This window comes from Cynoglossus semilaevis, chromosome Z (genome assembly GCF_000523025.1).
Source record: "Cynoglossus semilaevis isolate Cse_v1.0 chromosome Z, Cse_v1.0, whole genome shotgun sequence".
NCBI classification, from domain to species: Eukaryota; Metazoa; Chordata; class Actinopteri; order Pleuronectiformes; family Cynoglossidae; genus Cynoglossus; species Cynoglossus semilaevis.
The window spans coordinates 9,290,545-9,311,148 of NC_024328.1; the positions used below are offsets into that span (position 1 = coordinate 9,290,545).

Sequence of the window (20,604 nt, forward strand, 5' to 3'; positions counted from 1 at the left end):
TATATTAACTCAACACTGCAGCACAAGCAGGACAATAAATCAACAGTTAAACAGTGGGGAATGTTGTCGGTGGTGAAACAATAACAAGATATCAATCAATGTTTATTGCCCAGCTCTATCTACCATTGATCTGAATAAAGTTGGTGTGTATTGACAAGCAGCTGCACAAACACATAATTAAAAAGGTTACTGATTTTTTTTCTATTGTCCATAAACTGGTTTATATATAATAAATCTGTAGCTGTTAATGATTATGTCTGACCTTTCTGTGTGAGATCAGAATCTGAACAGCATTTTCCACATTTGTTGTATATGTTCTCTCCTCTATTTTCATCTTCTTTTTTGGTGTTTCTGTTGTTTTTCAAGGTGCCGGAGAAATAAGGATCAATGTGACCAACGAACATTCTCAGTCCACCTTCACCCCCCTGTCCAGCAGGAAGGACCAGCCGTCCATGTATGAGCAGCTGAGAGACATTTCTATCGACAACATTTGCAGGTTGGGCAAAAAGATCAGGAGAAGCAACAAAATGACATTTGTAAAAAAGAAAGAAAGAAATTGTTAAGTGAAAATTCATCTTTGTGCATTTACCGTCTCCCAGATGTCTCAAAGCTGGACTGACCATGGACCGGGTCATCGCAGAGGCATTTCTGGCCAGTTTGTCCAACCGTCTTTACATTTCACAAGAAAATGACAAGTAGGAAACTTTTATAACTGTAAACAACATCACAGTACATCTGCAGGTTTTTGATGCTGATGAAAAAAAAAAATACTTTTTTGGCAGGGATGCTCACCTCATCCCCGATCACACCATTCGTGCCCTGGGTCACATCGCAGTGGCTCTGAGAGATGCTCCTAAAGTCATGGAGCACATCCTTCAGATTCTTCAACAGAAGTTCTGTCAGCCTCCCTCACAGCTGGACGTTCTCATCATCGACCAGCTGGGCTGCATGGTCATCACAGGAAATGTACGTACACAAAGGTTACAGATGGCTGTTGCATTGGTGTGGAGGAAATTATTAGCCATCACGGCATATTGTATTTAAATTATGAAGTATTTAATCAACTGGAGAAAATTACATTTAATTAGATGTAAGCTGTCACATTATTGCTCCATAAATAGCAGGAAAGTAAACTGTTTCCGTTCCATACAGAGCAGCTGTAATTAGTCCAAGCCTCCTGACTGCACAGCATTTACTTGCTCATTACACTTTGCATTGAGTACAAGCTTCTAGTTTTCTAGCTGACACATCCGTGGAGTGTAATTGGCTGTTGTTGGCAGCTGGTGTCACTAGAGAGCCCATAATTAACCCAGGACTGAGGATGGTTTGGCAGCCAGTGTAGCAGGTGCAGATTCATGGTTTGGTCCTAATGTAGTTTTGACATATTTATATGCTAATGTAGAAAGGAAATTGTTTAAGTAATGTAAGGATATTGGCTTTTAATCTTGAGCTGTATTGATTTTTTCTTTTTTCTTTTTTTTGCACACTCCAACCGTGGCATTTCATCTTCTGTGTGTCTTAACAGCAATACATCTACCAGGAAGTGTGGAACCTTTTCCAGCAAATCAGTGTGAAGGCCAGTTCAGTGGTTTACTCCGCCACCAAAGACTACAGAGATCAAGGCTACAGGTCAGAGGGTCAGCGAGAACACACTTTTGGAAAAATGTGGTTAAAAGAAATTATGCACAAAGACTATGATCTGTAATTTTTAAAATTCTGATTATAAAGAGAGAAAAACAAAATTTTAAGGCTATAAAAGTAGCATGCATGAATTCCAAGTTTAAGTTTGTTTTCTGGAAATTTCATTAATACCAAACTTAAAAACAAAAAATAGAAACTCTGGCTTTTTCTTTAGATTTTTTTTAATTAATTTTTTGCTTACAATCTGTGCCTTTTTTCTTTTTAGGCATTGTTCTTTGGCTGTGATAAATGCTTTAGCTAATATCGCAGCCAACCTGCATTGGGAGCAGCTGGCGGACGAACTAATGGTAAACCTTTTAGAGCTGTTTGTCCAACTGGGTCTGGAAGGAAAGAGAGCCAGTGAGAGAGCCTCAGATAAAGGACCAGCACTGAAGGTACCGTACAGGGAGTCGATCCCAGCAGTCACCAGGCGAGGGCGGTCTTACACTCCGCACCATTCGCCAGTTCATCATAAGGCCATGTATAAAGACAAACAACTGTTCACTCTCACGTTTACACTTACAATCAACTTAGAATAATAAAAAAAAAACAGTGCTGTGACGTCATTAACGACTCTTTATTTTCTATAGGCATCAAGCAGTGCTGGAAATCTGGGTGTCCTGATCCCGGTCATTGCTGTGGTGAGTACTTTTGAATATTTATATATTTTAGCAGATGTTTTTTTTTTAATTCAATTTCTAGGATTTTTTTAAAGGCTGTGTTTTAACAAATCACTCTCTCAGAGTGCAGTTAAATGATCTACTGGAGTATTTGCACTCGTACAGACAACGCTGTGCCAAGAGTGAGCTTTTAACCCTCTGATCAAATATTTACTCCATCAGCTCTCTTCAGTTCAAGTGCTTTGTTATTTTTAGGTTTTTTTTTTTTAACCAGCCTAATAACAACTCTTTTACTATCATACTGTGCTAAATGTAAAGTTACATAAAATATAAAACATAAAATATTTTTTTTATGACTTTACACCATTTTGAAGTTCTTTCCGCCCCAAAATGTCATGTAACTGGACGTGAGAATGTGTTGGTTATTATTTTATTATCTCCTTTGTTGATGATAGAATTCATCCATGTTTTTCTTGGTATTATATCTGTACAGAACAGTATTGGTGCAGCGACTGTTACCTTTTCTTCCTTCACTGCACTAGATAAAACATTAACAAAGAGATAACAAGTATTCACTGTATGACTCAGACTCAGAGCTCTAAACAGAATAGAGAAGTTTAAATGTTCCAATAAAGACAAACTACAAAGCAAAGACCAAACAAGCAATTGACATATTGTGTTTTGTTTTTAAATTAATAACAATACCTAAGTTGTTAAAATCAGTATTTTTGGAGGTTTGTTAAAACCTAGTTTGACTAAAGAGGGACATTGTGTACTGCGTAGTTTAGCTCTGAGAAGGATCGGCCACACGACCCATGAACACCAGGCATTCTGTGCGATGCTCGTAGATTAGGAAGAGAAACGGATGATCCACGGTGAATCGGATCTGAGAGGAGAGGGGCATGAAGCCCACCTGGGTCAGAGCAGCGGCTTCTGTCCCCTCTTCGTTCACAGTGATAGTTCCCTGGTGCTTCAGCTGCAGAGATTAGAAATAAGAAGACATGGAAATTGGTTTTTTTATTATTATTTTTTTTCCTCTAAATATTTTTACTCACCCAGTTCATGGAAACCTTTTCATCTGTCATTCCGGAAAAATCTCCACTGGCCTGAAACAAGTCAGTCAGGCCCATCTCCTTCAAGTTTTCATTCAAGTTAAAGTTTTGCTCTAATTTAAACCGAGGTAACACAACCTCACGGGTCCTGCAGAGGGGGGAAAAAATTAATTATTAGTGCATCATAAGCCCTTCAGTTAGTATAAAGCTCATGACGTTGTGGACCTGTTGGTCATGTTTTTGAGCCACTTGTTGACCACAGTAGGAGAGATCTCCTGTTCGAGGTTCCTCATCCCGGTGATCTTTCTCGGCAGGGCAATCAGCATGCTGATGTTTCCTGTGTACGGCAGCTGAAAGTAGGTCAGTTGTTATTGTGCAGCTTAGATGTTTACCCACACGACGTTCATGTTGTTCAAGATGTTCTGATAGTCATTTCGTCAATGTCCACCCACCTGCAGGACGTCACAGTCCAGCTCGTGGTCAGCAGCTGCCAGATAGTTGCCCTTGTTGGTCATCATTGGAACACGTACGTTCGCCTTCTCGTTGATCCTGAAGTTGCGATAGTGTGTCATTTCTTTAGGGAATTTCTGTTCCCATGTACCTGTAAACAAACAAACAAGTCAGATAAGAAATAATCTGCATTGACGCGGGAGTTGAAACTGGATGATGGATGTTTCACCTTTAAAGTACAGATAGTTGAGCAGCATCAGCACCATATTTGGGTCTACACTCTTCAGCGGTTCCCTGATCAGCCCTTTGGTTCGCTTTTCAATGCGACGGTTAGCCTTGTTCAGAAAGGCGGGATCCCCAAATTCCACAGATTGCGGCTCCGCGAAGTAGTAAGCTTTCGTCTCCGCACGAAAAGTATCTTTGATAGGAACGTCTTTCTTGATGTAGACGTCGTTTACAGAGCGTAACGTGTACCCAAAGTTTCTCCTGAAGAGCCGGTGTGTTAGCTTCCTGAAGAGCTTGTGCACCGTTGAGTTGTCGTAATGGTGGCTGGCATTGACAAAGTCCGCGAAGCCCAGAGCCCTGTAGATCTGATCCTGAGTCCCGGCACCGGCGCCCAAAGACATCATCCCCATAGCGATGGAGATCCCAGCCGGAGCCAGCAAGATGTTGTCGGTCTGGTTGACGTCGTTGCGCAGACTGCGGTAGAGGTTGAAGCCAAAATGGGCATTGACGATGTTGATGCGCTGAAGGCGAGAGCGTCCGTGAAACAGACGCAGGAGTCTAGCACGGCGAATCTTGGGATCGGAGGGTTCAGCGAAGATATCGATGTCTGGGGCCGGTGTGGCTATCTCGTCTATCTCGTCCCCCTCGCTGCAAAACAACATGCGTAGAGATGAGGGACAGATCATGTGGAACGCAGCATTTCAAGAAACCATGTATTAAGAACTGGAAATTAAAAAAAAAAAAAAAGACAAACTACAGCACAGGACTTTTTTAGAAAAAGGTAGTTGATGCTCAATGTCTCAAGAGTTTCAATAACTGGTTTAAGAAATGTTGTTGATAATCTATTTAACCTAGAAAATCTACAAGATATATATGGAGATATTTAAATATAGAGATGTTTCCTGTTCTGATAATGAAGGGGAGGCCTATAAGCTAAACAACAACGCCCTCCACAGGTAAATAAAAACGAGGGAGAAAGAAAGAGAGCTGTGAAGTTTGTTTGTTTGTTTGCCATTCCATTTGCAGCAATACAAAAAAAGAAGCATATTTTTAATCATAAAGAACCATCTCCACCAGACAAGTGAAGGTTACTGAACCTGGACAAAATTTTAAAGAAAATTTTAAAGAAAACAGGAGCTAAAAACCATTAAGGAGTTGTTAAGGTGTGATTAGAAAAAAAAACTACACATATTCTTAGAAAAGAATAATTTCTCGTAGTTCCAACAATGTAATAACCATAAGTTTAATAACCATAACCGTAACTTTAACTACCTCTACGCAATCTACAAGTACACAATACACGTACGTGTAGTCGTCGCTGCCTTCTGACAGGATCTTGTCAAAATCGATATAGTCGTCGTCCTCAAAACCGTCAAAAATGAGGTCGCTGGTCACAGTGTTTTCTCTGTGGAAGTCCAAGGGAATGGTGTCCACGTCTGCTGCTCCATCTGCTCCAAGGCCTCTGGGGTCTGGGCTAAGGTCAGTGAAGTGCGAGCTTAACTCTTTGATATCAGCCAGGCATGGACTGAACAACAGGGAGACAGAGATGATGGCGGTGACCCACATCCTGAGGCCTAAGGCGGAGAGAACACCCTGTGAGTTTAGTTCAGTTTAGAATGGTCAGAATGCGGGAGTGAGTGAAATATCTTACCGTTTCTTTGAGCTGGTCTAAGTGCTTCTGTCTGTAGGACTAAGAGCAAAGAATTGAATCCAAAACTGAACTTTGATGCAGGCTCCTCCTGAACAAATAGACCAAATCAAACAGAACAAAAAGTGCTTTGACCGACTGAAAGTCTTTGACTTTCCACAATTTGGCTGCTTAAAAAATGTTTAAAAAAATACTGTAAACACACACTTGTTTGTATTATTGTTTTTTTTTAATGTTGTGTTTAATTTTAATTAGCTGTATTTTTAATGTCATTTATTTTTTTTGGCTATTTCTATTTTTAATTTAATTTAGCTGAAATTAGATTAAAGTAAAAATAATGATTAGTTTACCCCCTCATACACTCAGTTGACCAGACGACTTCCGCCAATCAAGGAGGCTAAGCCCCGCCTCCAGAAGCTTTTCAGGGACTTCTGGTTGTATTCTGTGGTCATGGGCTTCGCAGAAGAAGGATCAGGTATGGAAGTGGAAAACAGTACACAGCATGTTCTAATCTGCATCATGACCTTTTCACTTTTAGATGGTATTTACTCCAACACAACACTAAAGAGATAAATTTGTTAAATGTAGATAAATATTCATAGAATTTGTAAAATCAGCATCAAGAATAAATGCATCACTATTTAAGCACCCATAACAATGTTGTCTGTTTGAAAATTATAAAGTTGAAGCTTCAAATAATTGGAATTTAAGTGGTAAAAACCCAGTCTTTAAGATGACTAACCTACAGCCTGAACAAAACCCTGTTACTAACAAGCTGTGTTGAGTGTTAATGAAATGAATGAAATACTGTTCAAATAAATACATCTGCAACAACTACATGTCATTTTCAGGGCTTTGGCCAGAGGAGTGGTATGAAGGAGTGTGTGAAATCGCCACCAAGTCTCCTCTCCTCACCTTCCCCAGCGGAGAACCTCTTCGTTCTGAGCTGCAGTACAACTCAGCTCTAAAGAATGACACAGTTACACCGGTGATGTCATCATCTCTCTCTAAAAATGAAAACAAAAATGTTTTCAATGCCACACAAAAAATTGTTGGATTTAACCCTGCAATTACTTTATTTGTCCACTAGGCAGAGCTGAGTGAGCTGAGGGCAACAATCAGCAATCTCCTGGACCCTCCTCCTGAAGGATCTGCCCTCATTAACAAGCTGGACTTCGCCATGTCCACCTATCTGCTGTCAGTCTACAGATTAGAATACATGAGGTCAGCTCCACTCACATGAACATCGTCTGTCAGTTTTCTGCCTTGTGTCACTGTGTTAGTGGAGGCTTTTCATTCTGTTGGTGTAACACAGTTAGTTAATAGTTGGGCTTCACAAAAACAGTATCTGAAAGAGAAATTCTTTATTCCCCAAGAAGTAGTTCTGGGAGTAAAAACAGGAAATTCATTCCTCCATAGCATAGGTGTAAAACTCAAGGCCCGGGGGCCAAATGCGGCCCGCCAAGCAGTATTGTGTGGACAGCTTAAAAATAATTTAGTAAAGTCCATGCAACCGAGTTTCTTAACCTGAGAAATTAAAGGTTATTATAATCAATCAAATACTAATCAATTGCAGAAACATGTATCAGGAGTAGTTACATCTATACCAGTGGTCACTGACCTTTTTTGTTCCAAACACTGGTCAGCCAGTACCAGCTGTTACTACAGAGCAGTATCAAGGTGCTGAGGATTGAAGGATCATTAAATTTTCAGAATAAAATATCTACTAGATTGTGATCTACTAGTTATACTATTCTGTTTGTATCAGAGTCTAAATGACATATTATTTTAAAATATTGCCAGATTATCTTTAAATAAAAAAAGTAAAGGATATGACTGGATTTTATATGAATGAAGTAAATGAGTGAAAATTAGGTACATTTTCAGTGTCTCCAACTGTGGCCCGGTACCAAGTGACCTATGGACTGGTGCTGGTCCACAGACCAGGGGTTGGAGACCACCCCAATCTATATGATTACAATTGTACTCCTGTCTGTAGAATTATACAAAATTTAAGCTGAGTTATTCATTTTAAATTTCATACAATGACAGAACACAGGCCAAGAGTAAAGTGTTTATGTATTTTTGTTATGGAAAACAAATGATTTGTTCCTTTGTTGTTGTTGGATCTGACTTTAAAAAAAACAACTCTTTAATCCTCCTGCTGTTTCCACCTCCAGGATGCTGAGATCCAATGATCCCGACAGGTTTCAGGTCATGTTTCGATATTTTGAGGACAAAGCCATTCAGAAGGACAAATCAGGTGCTGACCTGACGCTTGTAGACTGGTTGTTTGCTCGTCTTCTGAAATATTACTAATTTAGCCTTCTGTTTTTTTTTTTTTTCACAGGCATGATGCAGTGCATTATTTGTGTTGGTGACAAAGTTTTTGATGTTTTTCTCCAAATGATGGCTGAAAAGGTGTGTGTTGTAAGGATATCTTTAATATGTCGTGGTTTCACAGCAGGTAATTAAGAAAATAAACATGTTTTTTTTCCGTCTTTGCAGCCGAAGACCAAAGAGCACGAAGAAGAACTGGAGCGACATGCCCAGTTTCTGTTGATCAACTTTAATCACACCCACAAGAGGATCAGAAGAGTGGCAGACAAATACCTCTCTGGTTTGGCTGAGACGTGGGTCATTGTTTTTTAACCCACAGTTAACTATTTTTCTGCTACATTCTCAGATGTTTAAATGACGTTGGTGTTCAAATACCAGGTTCCCACATCTGCTGTGGAGCGGCCGTGTCCTGAAGACAATGTTGGATATTTTGCAGACACTGTCTCTTTCACTAAGTGCTGTAAGAAAAACAAATGTTTTTGATTTAACTCCAGACTGTAACACAAAGGTCAAAGAAAAAAACTTTGTTATAATGGAAATTTTATGTTGTTTTTACAGGATATCCACAAAGATCAGCCGTACTATGATATTCCAGACACTCCCTACAGAATCACCGTTCCTGACACTTATGAAGCCCGAGAGGTGAGTCATACCTAGGACCACAAGATGGCAGCAGAGTCTTCTTTTTATTTTGAAAAGTAGTGACGCTGAATTTTGTGATTTGTTAAAGTAAAAGTAAAAGTTTAGTAGCAGATATTTAAATTCTTCGTATTGTTATAATATAATATTAAACTCATTAAGTTTTAATATTTCTTATAGAGTATAGTCAAAGATTTTGCTGCTCGTTGTGGTGAGATCCTGAAAGAGGCAATGAAATGGGCTCCTTCAGTCACAAAGTCCCACCTACAGGTCAGTTTTCAGAACTACAACATAGAGAATCACAACATAATTCCAAGCCTCTCGTTTAACTTTTTTGTTCTCTTGTGTTTTTCCTCTTCCTCACTGATTGGTCCTGAATGCCACATTTTACTGCAGGAATACCTGAACAAACACCAGAACTGGGTGTCAGGACTGTCCCAGCACACTGGCTTGGCTATGGCTACGGAGAGCATACTGCACTTTGCAGGCTACAACAGGCAGAGTACAACACTAGGCGTGAGTTACACGGTTACACGCAAATGCTGTCGCATCATCTCCCCATCAATATTGACAGGTTTCACCAGTGGGGATGCTAATGAAATCACTTAAGTATGAAAGATCAATTGTGTGTAATGGCTTTTAAACCTCATTGTGCTTTTTTATGTAACAGCTTTGTCAAAGCGTCTGTCGTCTCTGACTTTTATCCTTTGTGCACATACACATTAATATACGTGTTGTTTCACTGAAAACACTGTAGTTACTATTATTGTTTGCAGTACTATATTTACTGTACGTCTATCCGTGCATGTGTTGTTGGTTTTTTTTGCTTGCTGTGTGTGAACGTTCACACTTGTTCTTGTTTTTGGTCCTGCATTCTGCTTTATCTGTCTTTCATTTGCTTCATTTTGTTGTGTTTTGTCTTTATTAATAATGCATCAATCTGCCTACCTGGTTGCTTGGCTGGTTTATGGATTTGCTGGGTACCTGGTTACTTACCTGCAATGGACGGGTGGGTTTGTTGGCTGGGTGTCCATTTGGCTTATGCTCCTCCACGTGGCCAACCGTAGGCTGCTTTCCCTCAGGTTGGTCTAAACTCAGAATCTAGACTGAGAGAGCTGAGGCATGGCACCATTGTTTCACTACATGTGATATTTATTTAAACTACTTTTAGCTTTGATTGCAACACACGAGTTACATATTTCATAGTCATAGTTTGGTGAGCTAATGCACTGCCACAATATGTCACATCAGTCCTTGTATTAAATGTACTCTGGTCACTCATTTTTACACAATACAGTCTCAGTTTCAGGAAACAAGGAAAGTGCAAAAAAAAAAAAAAACCCCAAAGGAACATTCTCACTATTTTCAAAACTCAAGGCTAGAGTCCTTGATATTTAAGTTGTGGATGATGATGACCTGACTTTAACAAAGAAGCTAAAAGTCCATAACAAACATTGAGTTCAGGTGGATTTGTGTGTGGATTTATTGTCACAGGACATCCACTAAAATAAAATTATTTCTTAAATTATTACTGGAATAATAAGGAAATGACATCCTTAGAACTGAACGCTGCCCCTAGGGGTCGTGATGTGTATGTCTGTAACGTTACCTTGCTTAGTTTAAGGACAAATCTTGACTCATGGCGGACGCTTCCTGTTGCTCCGGAGTCCAATCTGTCAGTTTCTAAAGCAAACTAAAAACTATTTCTGATCTGGTGAAACTGGAAGTGGCTTTTAACATCAACAAAAGTTCTCTTATTTTAATATATTAAATGTTGCAGTGACTTTCTTTAATTAAGTCTAGCTGTAGTTTTCTTAAGTGTTGTATTTAATATGTTTTTATCAGATCACTCAGCTGACAGAGAGACCTACCTGTGTGAAGAAGGATTATTCCAACTTCATGGCTTCACTCAACCTGCGCAACCGCTACACAGGAGAGGTCTGTTCAGTTTTATACAAACCAAGGTGACATCACTTCATGTCTACATCCATGACAATTCACACCTGTGTCTTTATGGGTGGTGTCCAGGTGACCGGTATGATCCAGTTCTCAGAGGCCACTCACAGCCAGTCTGACCTCAACAAGCTGATGATCAATCAGATGACCGATGCGTTGGACAAAAACGACCCAGAGGCCTTCACACAGACCATGTTCAAGATGGCCGCCCTGCTCATCATTACCAAAAGTGAGCAGATCTGCCACGTTTCCTTTTAACGTAGGCGATGATGTTCACGTATTCTGCAATAAGAGTGACTTAAAACATCATGTCCTTCAGATTGTGATCCTCAGCTCCTGCACCATCTGTGCTGGTCTCCACTGAAGATGTTCACAGAACACGGGATGGAAACAGCTATCGCCTGTTGGGAGTGGCTGCTCGCTGCTCACAATGGAGTGGAAGTTCCAGTATGGCAACTTATCATTGTTATTTTTTTAAATTATTTATTTATATTATAGTTTTGATAACATTATACTTATATTTATATGATATTTGTATATATTTATTTTGTATTATTATTTAAATTTTGTCTTATAGTTCATGCGTGAGATGGCAGGTGCTTGGCAGATGACAGTGGAGCAGAAGACGGGTTTGTTTTCAGAGACCGAAGTAGAAGCAGGTCCACTGGCCGTGTCCGAGGAGAGTCAACCTACGCCCTGTGCACCCGATGTCATCCCTCACTTTCTCTGGATTGAGGTGTGAGATACTGGGGCTAAAAGTTTTTTTTTTTTAAACTCTAATTTTATTACTTGTCTTGCTGACATGCCAGTACAAATAGAACCTGATATAAGTCCACTGAAACATTTGCATTTTTCTGAAACTTGCACAAATTTAAAAACCATTGAAATCTCGGGTCTAATATTTTGTTCCTTCTCCAGTTTCTTGTGCAGAGGTTCGAAATAGCCAAATACAGCAGTGCGGATCAGGTGGAGATTTTCACCACAGTTTTGCAGCGATCCCTGACCTTAAATGTGGGTGGAGCTAAAAGCAGCCTCAACCGTCATATTGCTGCCATTGGACCAAGATTCAGGTGTCATTCTTACACCGAAACAAACTGTGAAATTCTCTGTACTAATCCTGGACTTGACCAAATGTTTGTGTTACCACTCGCCTTTAGACTCCTCACTCTGGGTCTGACTCTACTACATGCTGATGTGGTGACCAATGCCACCATCAGAAACGTGCTCCGAGAGAAAATCTACTCCACAGCCTTTGACTATTTCAGGTAGGAGAGTAACAAAATATTTTATTAAAAGTTGTTTTGTTTTTTTTCACACTTTGTCATCTCTGTTTTGTCCTCGCAGTGTCGCTCCCAAATTCCCAACACAGACTGACAAACGACTGAGAGAAGACATCAGTATAATGATCAAGTTTTATGCCACTCTGCTGTCAGATAAGAAATATCTGACTGCAAACCAGCTGGTTCCTCCAGGTACGGTACAAACTAAATAACTAAAACAATGACTGAATCCTCAGTTGATACTGTAGTTGGATTAATTTATATTTATTTTTGTTCCCATAGATCCCCAGGACATGTCTGTGAACAGTCTGTCTGTCATGACAGTGACTGACAGCCGCAGTAATCTGGATGCAGCAGTGGGACAGAGGCAGCAGGTGGCTCAGGGATGGATCAACACCTATCCTCTGTCTTCAGGGATGTCCACCATCTCCAAAAAATCCGGTAACAACACACGGGATAAGAATCTTGAGTTTCCAACAACATGTCGCCCCTGAGAGATCTTAATAGAAATATGTGACTTTGACAGGACTGTCTAAAAAGAGCAACAGAGGATCTCAGCTCCACAAATACTATATGAAACGCAGGACTCTGCTACTAGCATTATTGGTATTTAACTTTTTTTTTTAAAATCTAGTTCCAGGATATTTGTCTCATACAGTCCGGTCCGAAACTGAAACCTAACTCGGGCTCATCACTGCCATGTTTCTCCAGGCCAGCGAGATCGAACGGCTGACCATATGGTACAACCCACTCTCCACTCAGGAGCTTGCTATTGCTACGGAGCAGTCAGTCGAGACGAGCATTGCCAACTGGAGATCCAAATACATCAGTCTGACAGAGAAACAGTGGAAGGACCACGTCAACCTATCCTGGAGCATAGCACCTTATCTGGCCCTGCAGCTGCCCACCAGGTACACTACAGATGAAATATTATAAAATATATTCAAACACCAGAACCACAGCGTTAGATTACACTCTCGATAGTTCGAGATACGAGCAAGCCTTCAAGGAAATTTTTGTTCGAGATTCAAGTAAAGATTTGAGATATGAGCACACTTACAGACACTGACGCTAATTGACCGAGCTCTTGGAGCAGCCCACGCCGCCTCACTCGTTCACTTCATGTGGTCGTCGACTTCCATACACATCTCCCGCGAGTCTTCCGTATTTTTTTTGCATTATCTACGTGATTTTCTCTAGAAATAAAGCAAGAAACTGTCAATAAATATGAGCATGGTGCCCTCTAATGAAAGAATACAAATCAGAGCTCGTATCTTGGGGTTCTACTGTATTTTTTCCCAACTGTTTTCAGACTGATTCTTATTAAAATTAGAAAGGAATAAACCAGAAAAAATAATTTTTATTTTAGTTTTATTAATGCCAAGTAAAAAATGAAGTGAAAGAAGCCTATCAGATAAAAGTTAAATTCCAGTCTTCTTCTTCTGGGAGCAGATCTACATGTTTGCAGTTCTTCTCTGCTCCATACACTACCTGTGTTCAACTCAAACGACTCACGCACATATAAGTGAGAAATAATACCAGCAGCACAGAAAGAACCATTTCAGCGACCACAGCTCTACATCCCAAACTTTTTTTTCTAGGGACCCATATTTTAAAAGTCACAAACCTTCTCGACCAAAGTCAGTAGACATTATTGGTAAACTCCTGGAAAACATGATGCAAGACGACCCAAAAATAAGGGTTGCAACCCAGTTTTTGGGAAACAACACTCTACAACGTTTCGATATCAGGTTTAATGTACAGTTAAAATACATTTTGTATTGTTCTGTTGATGTCTTCACAGTTAAAACCTCGATTCTCCTGTGTCTTTTGGGTTTCTTATTTCAGATTTAAAAACACAGAGGCCATCGTCTCTGAGGTGACACGTCTGGTGCGAATGGATCCGGCCGCTGTGTGCGACGTTCCAGAGGCGGTGAAGGTGAGACCATGTGACCAGCAGAACCACCAGCTGCTGGTTCCTCTATATCCAAGTGCACTTAAGTTTTCATGCACAGTCAAGTAAAAGTACAGCTGTGGATATAACATGTCGTCAAACTAAATCTGGAATTTAATCTTATAAGGCAGTGGTTCTCCAACTGTTTCTACTCTGTACCACCTGAGAAAACCTTGATCTCTCTGAGTACCACCATGATGACCAACATTAGAATATAGCAGCATAGACCTTCACTGTTAGCTTCCACCACAGGAGAGATGTTTAGAAATGTTTATGTTTAAATATTGTATTAATTGTACATGGTATGTTTCAGATTTATTCAACTGAAAATGTAAATGTAAAAATGTGAATTTTCCCCACGTACCACTATATAGCGCTTGCGTACCACTCGTGGTACGCGTAGCACAGTTTGAGAACCACTGTTATGAGGTAAACGTGCTTCTGACTCAGGTTTGACCATGTGACCTTTACATCACAGACGTCAACATATTGGCCATGAATATGTTCAACACCTTTGCATCTCTGTAAATGTGTTCACTTGTTTATTATCTAAGTCCAAGTTTTCAACACAACGATGACAAACAACCCTCCCAGACACCAAGACCAATGTTTTTTTTTCTTCCACCTTCTGTTTTTCAGTTTTTAGTGACATGGCACACCATTGATGCTGACTCTCCAGAGCTGAGTCATATCCTGTGCTGGGCCCCGGCTGATCCTCCCACTGGCCTCTCCTACTTTTCCTCCATGTACCCTCCTCACCCACTCACTGCTCAGTACGGGGTCAAAGTGCTCCGCTCTTTTCCGCCTGTACGTAAACCAACACAATCAGCAAAAGTCTTAGTTAGTGTTTCTTTAAGAAATGTACCAAAGATGAGGCTGAAAAGAAAAAATACAACATATATTACCAGTTGATTAACTTGCCTCATAATTAATCTTTTTTTCCCTCTGCTGTTTCCAGGATGCAATTTTGTTTTACATTCCTCAGATTGTACAAGCACTTCGGTATGATAAGGTAATTTAATATTGTTTTTTTTTGTACAATATTTTTTTTTTTTTTTTTTAAGTAAAATTTTACAGCCATGTCCTTCTTTCATTGTTCCTCTCACGTCCTGGTGCAGATGGGTTACGTCAGAGAGTACATCCTATGGGCAGCTCAGAAGTCTCAGCTGCTGGCTCACCAGTTTATCTGGAACATGAAGACCAACATTTACCTGGATGAGGAAGGAAGCCAAAAAGATCGTAAGAGCATCCCTCCGGCGGTCAAGTCTCAATGTGCGATCATGAGATTTTCTGATTTCTTCCGGTCTACTCTTGATTTCCCACAGCTGATATCGGTGAGCTGTTGGAGCAGATGGTGGAGGAGATCACCGGCTCTCTGTCAGGTCCAGCCAAAGACTTCTACCAGAGAGAATTTGACTTTTTCAACAAGGTCACCAACGTGTCGGCCATTATCAAGTGAGGACAGGATTTTGATCTATAGAATAAACACCTTTAAACATGATGCATGGGTGGATGGATAGGTAGATGGATGGATATGTAGATAGGTAGATAGGTGGGTGGATGGATGGATGGATGGATGGATAAATAGGTAGATAGGTGGATGGATAGATGGATAGATGGATGGATAGATAGATGGATGGATAGATAGATAAGTAGATAGGTAGATGGGTGGATGGATGGATAGGTAGATGGATGAATGAATGGATGGATAGGTAGATGGATGGATGGATAGGTGGATGGATGGATGGATGGATAGATAGGTGGATGGATGCATAGGTAGATAGGTGGATGGATGGATGGATGGATAGGTAGATGGATGGATAAGTAGGGGCAGTGGTGACTTAGTGGTTTAGGAAGCGGACTGGGGTCTGGAAGGCACTGTCTCCACTCACTGCTCCCATTAAAGCTGCCCACTGTTCACTTTGGTGATGGATTAAAAGCAGAGGTCACATTTGGTTGTGTGCAGTGGTGCTGTGTCACAATGACAAAGAGTTCACTTTCCTTCCTAAATGGATGAATGGGTAGGTAGATAGATAGGTAGATGGATTGTATGGAGAAAGTGACTTTTTTCCCCCTGGAAAAAACAGATTTTTTTTCTTAGATTAGAATTTTACTGAAGCATTAGATTGTTTGAAGCTACAGTGATTTACTCCAGTTTCCTGAGCCCATGTGGCCATGTTAATGGCATCGAAGAGTTCAAAGGTCATTTAGCACGTGTTTTTCACTTTTTACCTTGTATGTCATGAGATTTCTCCTGCTTTATATGTCACTGTGCATTTATACATGTAAACAAACAGTAATTTGGTTCTTGCTGGGATTCTTTCAGTCGCAGCCGGTCCGTTTGTGTCATGTCCCCATAAAATGTCATGTTAACTCTATTGGAGAGACTTCTGTAGCAAAGTTCAACTTCTTTGTTATTGGATGTTCATCCCTAATGAAATACTCACCACCTCGGCGTTATCTTCATTACGTTAATGCACTGATAACAGGTTTACCCCTGAGTCGACCTGTTTTGTCCTCTACCTGTCTCACACAGCTTTGATTTGCTCCCACAATCCCCGTGCTGTTAATTTATTTGGCCACTGTTTTGCTCTACTGTCTCTCTGATTATGCACTGGTCTGGAATATATTATGTGCTGAGCGCCTGCTGCCCCTGATGACCTTTGCGCCTGTGTGTAGACTCCGCTGCTGATGAGCTTTTGGTGACAGGGCCCATTATTGCCGGCTCACGGACAGCATGTTTTTGTCAGCCCCCTGGTGGCAGAAAGAACTCTCCTTTTCCCTCATTACATCACTAATTGTAACACATCAGGGGTGGAAATGGTCTACTGTCCCTTCACTGCTGCTACGAGCAATTACTTTGTACCCAAGTGAGTTACCTCTGTGAATAGTAGCAGAGCCCGACTGTCACATGCAGTCTGGAGTCATCCTGTCAGATACTCACGCATGTTCCCAGTCCAGTCAGTCAGAGTAGGCGTGGAAACTCTGTGCTCAGGTTGTTGTTGTTGTTGTTTTTCTTCCTCAGGCCTTTTCCCAAAGGTGAGGAGAGGAAGAGAGCCTGCCTGGAGGCCATGTCACAGATCAAGGTCCAGCCTGGCTGTTATCTCCCCAGTAATCCTGAGGCCATAGTTTTGGATATCGACTACAAGTCCGGGACCCCCATGCAGAGGTGGGTCCCAAAAAATAACCCCTGCCCGCTCTCGTTGTTTCACATATTCACTAGATATTCACAGCACATCTCTCTCCATCACTGTTTAGTGCTGCCAAAGCTCCGTATCTGGCTAAATTTAAAGTAAAGCGCTGTGGAGTCAGTGAGCTGGAAAAAGAAGGTAAAGCCAGTGAGGAGAAAAAAAAATCAAAAGTAGATTCTTAATATTTACAAATGCTGAAATGAGAAGATATTTCCCCCCAGGTTTGCAGTGTCGTTCAGATTCTGTAGATGAAAAGAACGAAGAAGAGGCCAAGAGGGTCTGCTGGCAGGCGGCCATCTTTAAAGTGGGCGACGACTGCAGACAGGTGTCTGACTTTATTCAAGTCTAAACTTAATGTTTCATCATAACTTTGACATACTTGTTTTAACCGTCATTTCCTTTGGTGTTTCCAGGACATGCTGGCTCTTCAGATCATCAGCCTGTTTAAGAATATCTTCCAGCTGGTGGGATTAGACCTCTACGTGTTTCCTTACAGAGTCGTGGCCACAGCTCCTGGCGTAAGTTCAAACTAAGGGAATAATTACAAAGGATTCTTTTTAGCAATAATAAACATTACTTCCTGAAACCTTAAATCGAATTGTTAAGACTGTGAATTTATAAAAACATTTGATTGATCAAAATCAAGAACAAAAATGGTCCAGAATTTTCTCCAAAACAATGATTCCCAACATCTGTGCCGTGGCACATTAGTGTGCCGTGACAGATCATCAGTTGGGTCAGTCACCGTGGGTTTGTGGCATCATTTGTACTTGTTGTAGTGGGGTTCGTATGCTATAACTTGTTACTATGGCAACAACTCTGGCAGCTCCAGTAATTCAATATTCCTTCACTCTTTTTGCTGTTCCACCACAGTGTGGCGTCATTGAGTGCATCCCAGACTGTAAGTCCAGAGATCAGCTGGGCCGACAGACTGATTTCGGCATGTATGACTACTTCAGGAACCAGTATGGAGACGAGTCAACCCTGGCCTTCCAGAAGGTGAATGTCCAATCTGACCACATCACTGGTCTTTTTTTTTTTAAATCTTTTTTTTTTTTTAACACTTTTCTCCCGACTCTTTCGTTCTTTCAGGCGCGGTACAACTTTATCCGCAGCATGGCTGCTTACAGCCTGCTGCTCTTCCTGCTGCAGATCAAGGACAGACACAACGGCAACATCATGCTGGACAGTCAGGGCCACCTCATCCACATCGGTGTGTGTGTGTGTGTGTGTGTGTGTGAGACACAGTTTGTCTTTGTCCCGCAGTAGGACAGTGTAGCTCAGTGTTTCCCAAAATGTTTTTTCTAGGGACCCATATTTTAAAAGTTACGAACCTCACAACCCAAGTCAATAGACATTAATCGTAAACATGATGCGAGACGACCCAAAAAAAAAAAAGTGTCGCGACCCAGTCTTTGGGAAACAATGGTGTAGCTGACATGTTTTGTGTTTGTCTCTCCAGACTTTGGGTTCATGTTTGAAAGTTCTCCTGGTGGGAACCTGGGCTGGGAACCTGACATCAAGCTAACAGATGAGATGGTGATGATCATGGGCGGTAAGATGGAGGCCACGCCCTTCAAGTGGTTCATGGAGATGTGTGTGAGAGGATACCTGGCTGTCAGGTCAGTACGTCGACGCGATCTGCAGGTCACTGCACCACTGCACCACCATGATGCTTGATGGTAATTCATGTTCTTCTGGTCAATCAGGCCCTACATGGACGGAGTGGTCTCCTTGGTAAACCTCATGTTGGACACCGGTCTTCCCTGCTTCAGAGGACAAACCATTAAATTACTGAAGTGAGTTCAGACATGTTGGGCCAGTCAGTTTGAGCTGCTGTGAATGGACACATTTATTATCTCTCCTTTATTTCCCTCCTCCATCCAGGCAGCGGTTTAATCCCGGTTTGAGCGAGAAAGACGCAGCGTCCTTCATCATCAAAGTTATCCAGAACTGTTTCCTCAGCAACAGGTCTGTATGGTTTACAGTAGTGTTTCCCAAACTTTTTTTCTGGGGACCGATATTTTAAAATATGGCCCAAGTCAATAGACATTATTCGTAAAACTCCTGGGAAACATGATGCGAGATGACCCAAAAAAAAAAAAAAAACTCGACCCACCTGAGGGTCGCGACCCAGTCTTTGGGACCCAGTCTTTTCTACAATAATACCACTTTAGTCCTCACCTAATTCATCTGCCAGCTGTAATTAATTTTAAATTAAATTTAAAATGACAAATTTAAAATGTTTTCCCTCTTTTCTGTCTTGCAGGAGTAAAACCTACGACATGATCCAGTATTACCAAAATCAGATCCCATACTGAACATCTGTGCCTGAGCATGTGCTACTGCTGTAGTCACCGGTACATAATGTGTGTGTTTTTTATTTAATTTTTATCGTTCACCACAGAGAATTATTGAAAATTGTTCTTTATGCTTGGTTAAGATATTTTAAATAATATATATTAGTAATATATTGCTATTTATTATGTTAAAATAATGTTAAAGTTTACGTAGTTTGCACTTTCAGCATCTTGACTTTGGTGGTTTGTTTTTCTCTGCACGTTGACTGTGTACGGTGTAGATGCCAAAAATTAATTTAGTTTCTACTGTTTGTGAATGTGACTTCCTGAAGATGTTTACTGGAGTGACGTCATTGTGATGTCACCAAGTCAACTGTAATTAATTAGGACACGTGTGGTCGGTTTAGTTGTCGAACACTGTACTACTGTTCTTGTATTTTTCAGAGTACTTTAGTCCGTGGCCTGGTACACATCCTATTTTACAACAGTTTAAGATTGTAGAGTCAAAGACGGTCTATATTTGTGGTTTCCCTTCTTTTCTATAATCACAGGAGAAACAATGCAAACACGGAAACAGCGGGGCCTTGTTTTATACATTTTAGCCAAAGGGTTTAGGAAAAGTTATGCACAAAAAATAAAATATTCTATTTTTTTTTTTGGTGAATGGAAGTCCCAGGCACAGCTGGAAAGTGGCGCAGTGGCATGAGGTGAGGAACTGTTCGTTGCCATGTAGCAAGCGTTACACTTAGCCTGTGGTTAGCCGTGCGGTGCCTCATGTAACTTTTTGCTTGATACCTATTTATGTAATGTGGCAGAGTGTAAATAAAGATGCAGAGAACAGGGAGAGATTTTTCTGCCTCTCTTTGTACGTTAACAATCATGTTCCACTTTCTGTCGTCATGCCTTAAGAATGAAAAAAATACGCAAGATATAAAATTAAATTAATAAAGATCTATGAACATTAACATGGTCTGGTTTGTTAACAGTTTGTTTTGAAAATTCAAAAGACTCTCCATCCATCATCAACCGCTTATCCGGGGCCGGGTCGCAGGGGCAACAGTCTGAGCAGGGACACCCAGATTTCCCTCTCCCTCGACACTTCCTCCAGCTCTTCTGGGGGGACCCCAAAGCGTTCCCAGGCCAGCTGAGCGACGTAGTCGCTCCAGCGTGTCCTAGGTCTTCCCCACGGTCTCCTCCCAGAGGGACGGCACCCGAGCGTCCGGGGGGCATGCGATGTAAATGCCCAAGCCACCTCAGCTGACTCCTCTC

General features: G+C 41.0%; 2 protein-coding genes across 3 annotated transcripts in view; one reads left to right on the plus strand and one right to left on the minus strand.

The window, feature by feature from the left end:
• pi4kab (phosphatidylinositol 4-kinase, catalytic, alpha b) overlaps nucleotides 1–20,154 on the plus strand; it is a 27,467-nt gene extending 7,313 nt beyond the window's left edge. The window contains exons 14-55 of one of the 2 annotated variants that reach the window (XM_008336125.3): nucleotides 367–496; nucleotides 600–695; nucleotides 783–966; nucleotides 1,526–1,629; nucleotides 1,907–2,075; nucleotides 2,271–2,321; nucleotides 6,042–6,150; nucleotides 6,527–6,663; nucleotides 6,766–6,899; nucleotides 7,856–7,938; nucleotides 8,026–8,096; nucleotides 8,184–8,308; nucleotides 8,394–8,475; nucleotides 8,574–8,657; nucleotides 8,835–8,924; nucleotides 9,051–9,170; nucleotides 9,722–9,736; nucleotides 10,500–10,592; nucleotides 10,683–10,839; nucleotides 10,930–11,057; nucleotides 11,188–11,346; nucleotides 11,529–11,680; nucleotides 11,768–11,875; nucleotides 11,955–12,082; nucleotides 12,173–12,331; nucleotides 12,417–12,496; nucleotides 12,602–12,801; nucleotides 13,739–13,829; nucleotides 14,484–14,651; nucleotides 14,803–14,856; nucleotides 14,963–15,083; nucleotides 15,170–15,299; nucleotides 16,870–17,013; nucleotides 17,103–17,173; nucleotides 17,257–17,360; nucleotides 17,449–17,553; nucleotides 17,909–18,034; nucleotides 18,128–18,248; nucleotides 18,498–18,657; nucleotides 18,745–18,834; nucleotides 18,923–19,006; nucleotides 19,305–20,154. In XM_008336125.3, the coding sequence (XP_008334347.1) occupies nucleotides 367–496; nucleotides 600–695; nucleotides 783–966; nucleotides 1,526–1,629; nucleotides 1,907–2,075; nucleotides 2,271–2,321; nucleotides 6,042–6,150; nucleotides 6,527–6,663; nucleotides 6,766–6,899; nucleotides 7,856–7,938; nucleotides 8,026–8,096; nucleotides 8,184–8,308; nucleotides 8,394–8,475; nucleotides 8,574–8,657; nucleotides 8,835–8,924; nucleotides 9,051–9,170; nucleotides 9,722–9,736; nucleotides 10,500–10,592; nucleotides 10,683–10,839; nucleotides 10,930–11,057; nucleotides 11,188–11,346; nucleotides 11,529–11,680; nucleotides 11,768–11,875; nucleotides 11,955–12,082; nucleotides 12,173–12,331; nucleotides 12,417–12,496; nucleotides 12,602–12,801; nucleotides 13,739–13,829; nucleotides 14,484–14,651; nucleotides 14,803–14,856; nucleotides 14,963–15,083; nucleotides 15,170–15,299; nucleotides 16,870–17,013; nucleotides 17,103–17,173; nucleotides 17,257–17,360; nucleotides 17,449–17,553; nucleotides 17,909–18,034; nucleotides 18,128–18,248; nucleotides 18,498–18,657; nucleotides 18,745–18,834; nucleotides 18,923–19,006; nucleotides 19,305–19,356 (4,769 nt within the window). In that variant the 3' untranslated portion in view covers nucleotides 19,357–20,154. The remainder of the gene's footprint in view (nucleotides 1–366; nucleotides 497–599; nucleotides 696–782; nucleotides 967–1,525; nucleotides 1,630–1,906; nucleotides 2,076–2,270; nucleotides 2,322–6,041; nucleotides 6,151–6,526; nucleotides 6,664–6,765; nucleotides 6,900–7,855; nucleotides 7,939–8,025; nucleotides 8,097–8,183; nucleotides 8,309–8,393; nucleotides 8,476–8,573; nucleotides 8,658–8,834; nucleotides 8,925–9,050; nucleotides 9,171–9,721; nucleotides 9,737–10,499; nucleotides 10,593–10,682; nucleotides 10,840–10,929; nucleotides 11,058–11,187; nucleotides 11,347–11,528; nucleotides 11,681–11,767; nucleotides 11,876–11,954; nucleotides 12,083–12,172; nucleotides 12,332–12,416; nucleotides 12,497–12,601; nucleotides 12,802–13,738; nucleotides 13,830–14,483; nucleotides 14,652–14,802; nucleotides 14,857–14,962; nucleotides 15,084–15,169; nucleotides 15,300–16,869; nucleotides 17,014–17,102; nucleotides 17,174–17,256; nucleotides 17,361–17,448; nucleotides 17,554–17,908; nucleotides 18,035–18,127; nucleotides 18,249–18,497; nucleotides 18,658–18,744; nucleotides 18,835–18,922; nucleotides 19,007–19,304) is intronic. The other variant, XM_008336126.3, reaches the window with a different exon arrangement.
• Nucleotides 2,715–5,828, minus strand: serpind1 (serpin peptidase inhibitor, clade D (heparin cofactor), member 1). The gene is made up of 7 exons (XM_008336124.3): nucleotides 5,679–5,828; nucleotides 5,334–5,601; nucleotides 4,032–4,675; nucleotides 3,805–3,953; nucleotides 3,578–3,702; nucleotides 3,356–3,500; nucleotides 2,715–3,276 (listed from the first exon to the last, which is right to left on the minus strand). The coding sequence occupies exons 2-7, from the start codon at nucleotides 5,591–5,593 to the stop codon at nucleotides 3,085–3,087; spliced, it is 1,515 nt and encodes a 504-aa protein (XP_008334346.1). The 5' UTR covers nucleotides 5,594–5,601; nucleotides 5,679–5,828; the 3' UTR covers nucleotides 2,715–3,084.
• Nucleotides 20,155–20,604: the final 450 nt, after the last annotated feature.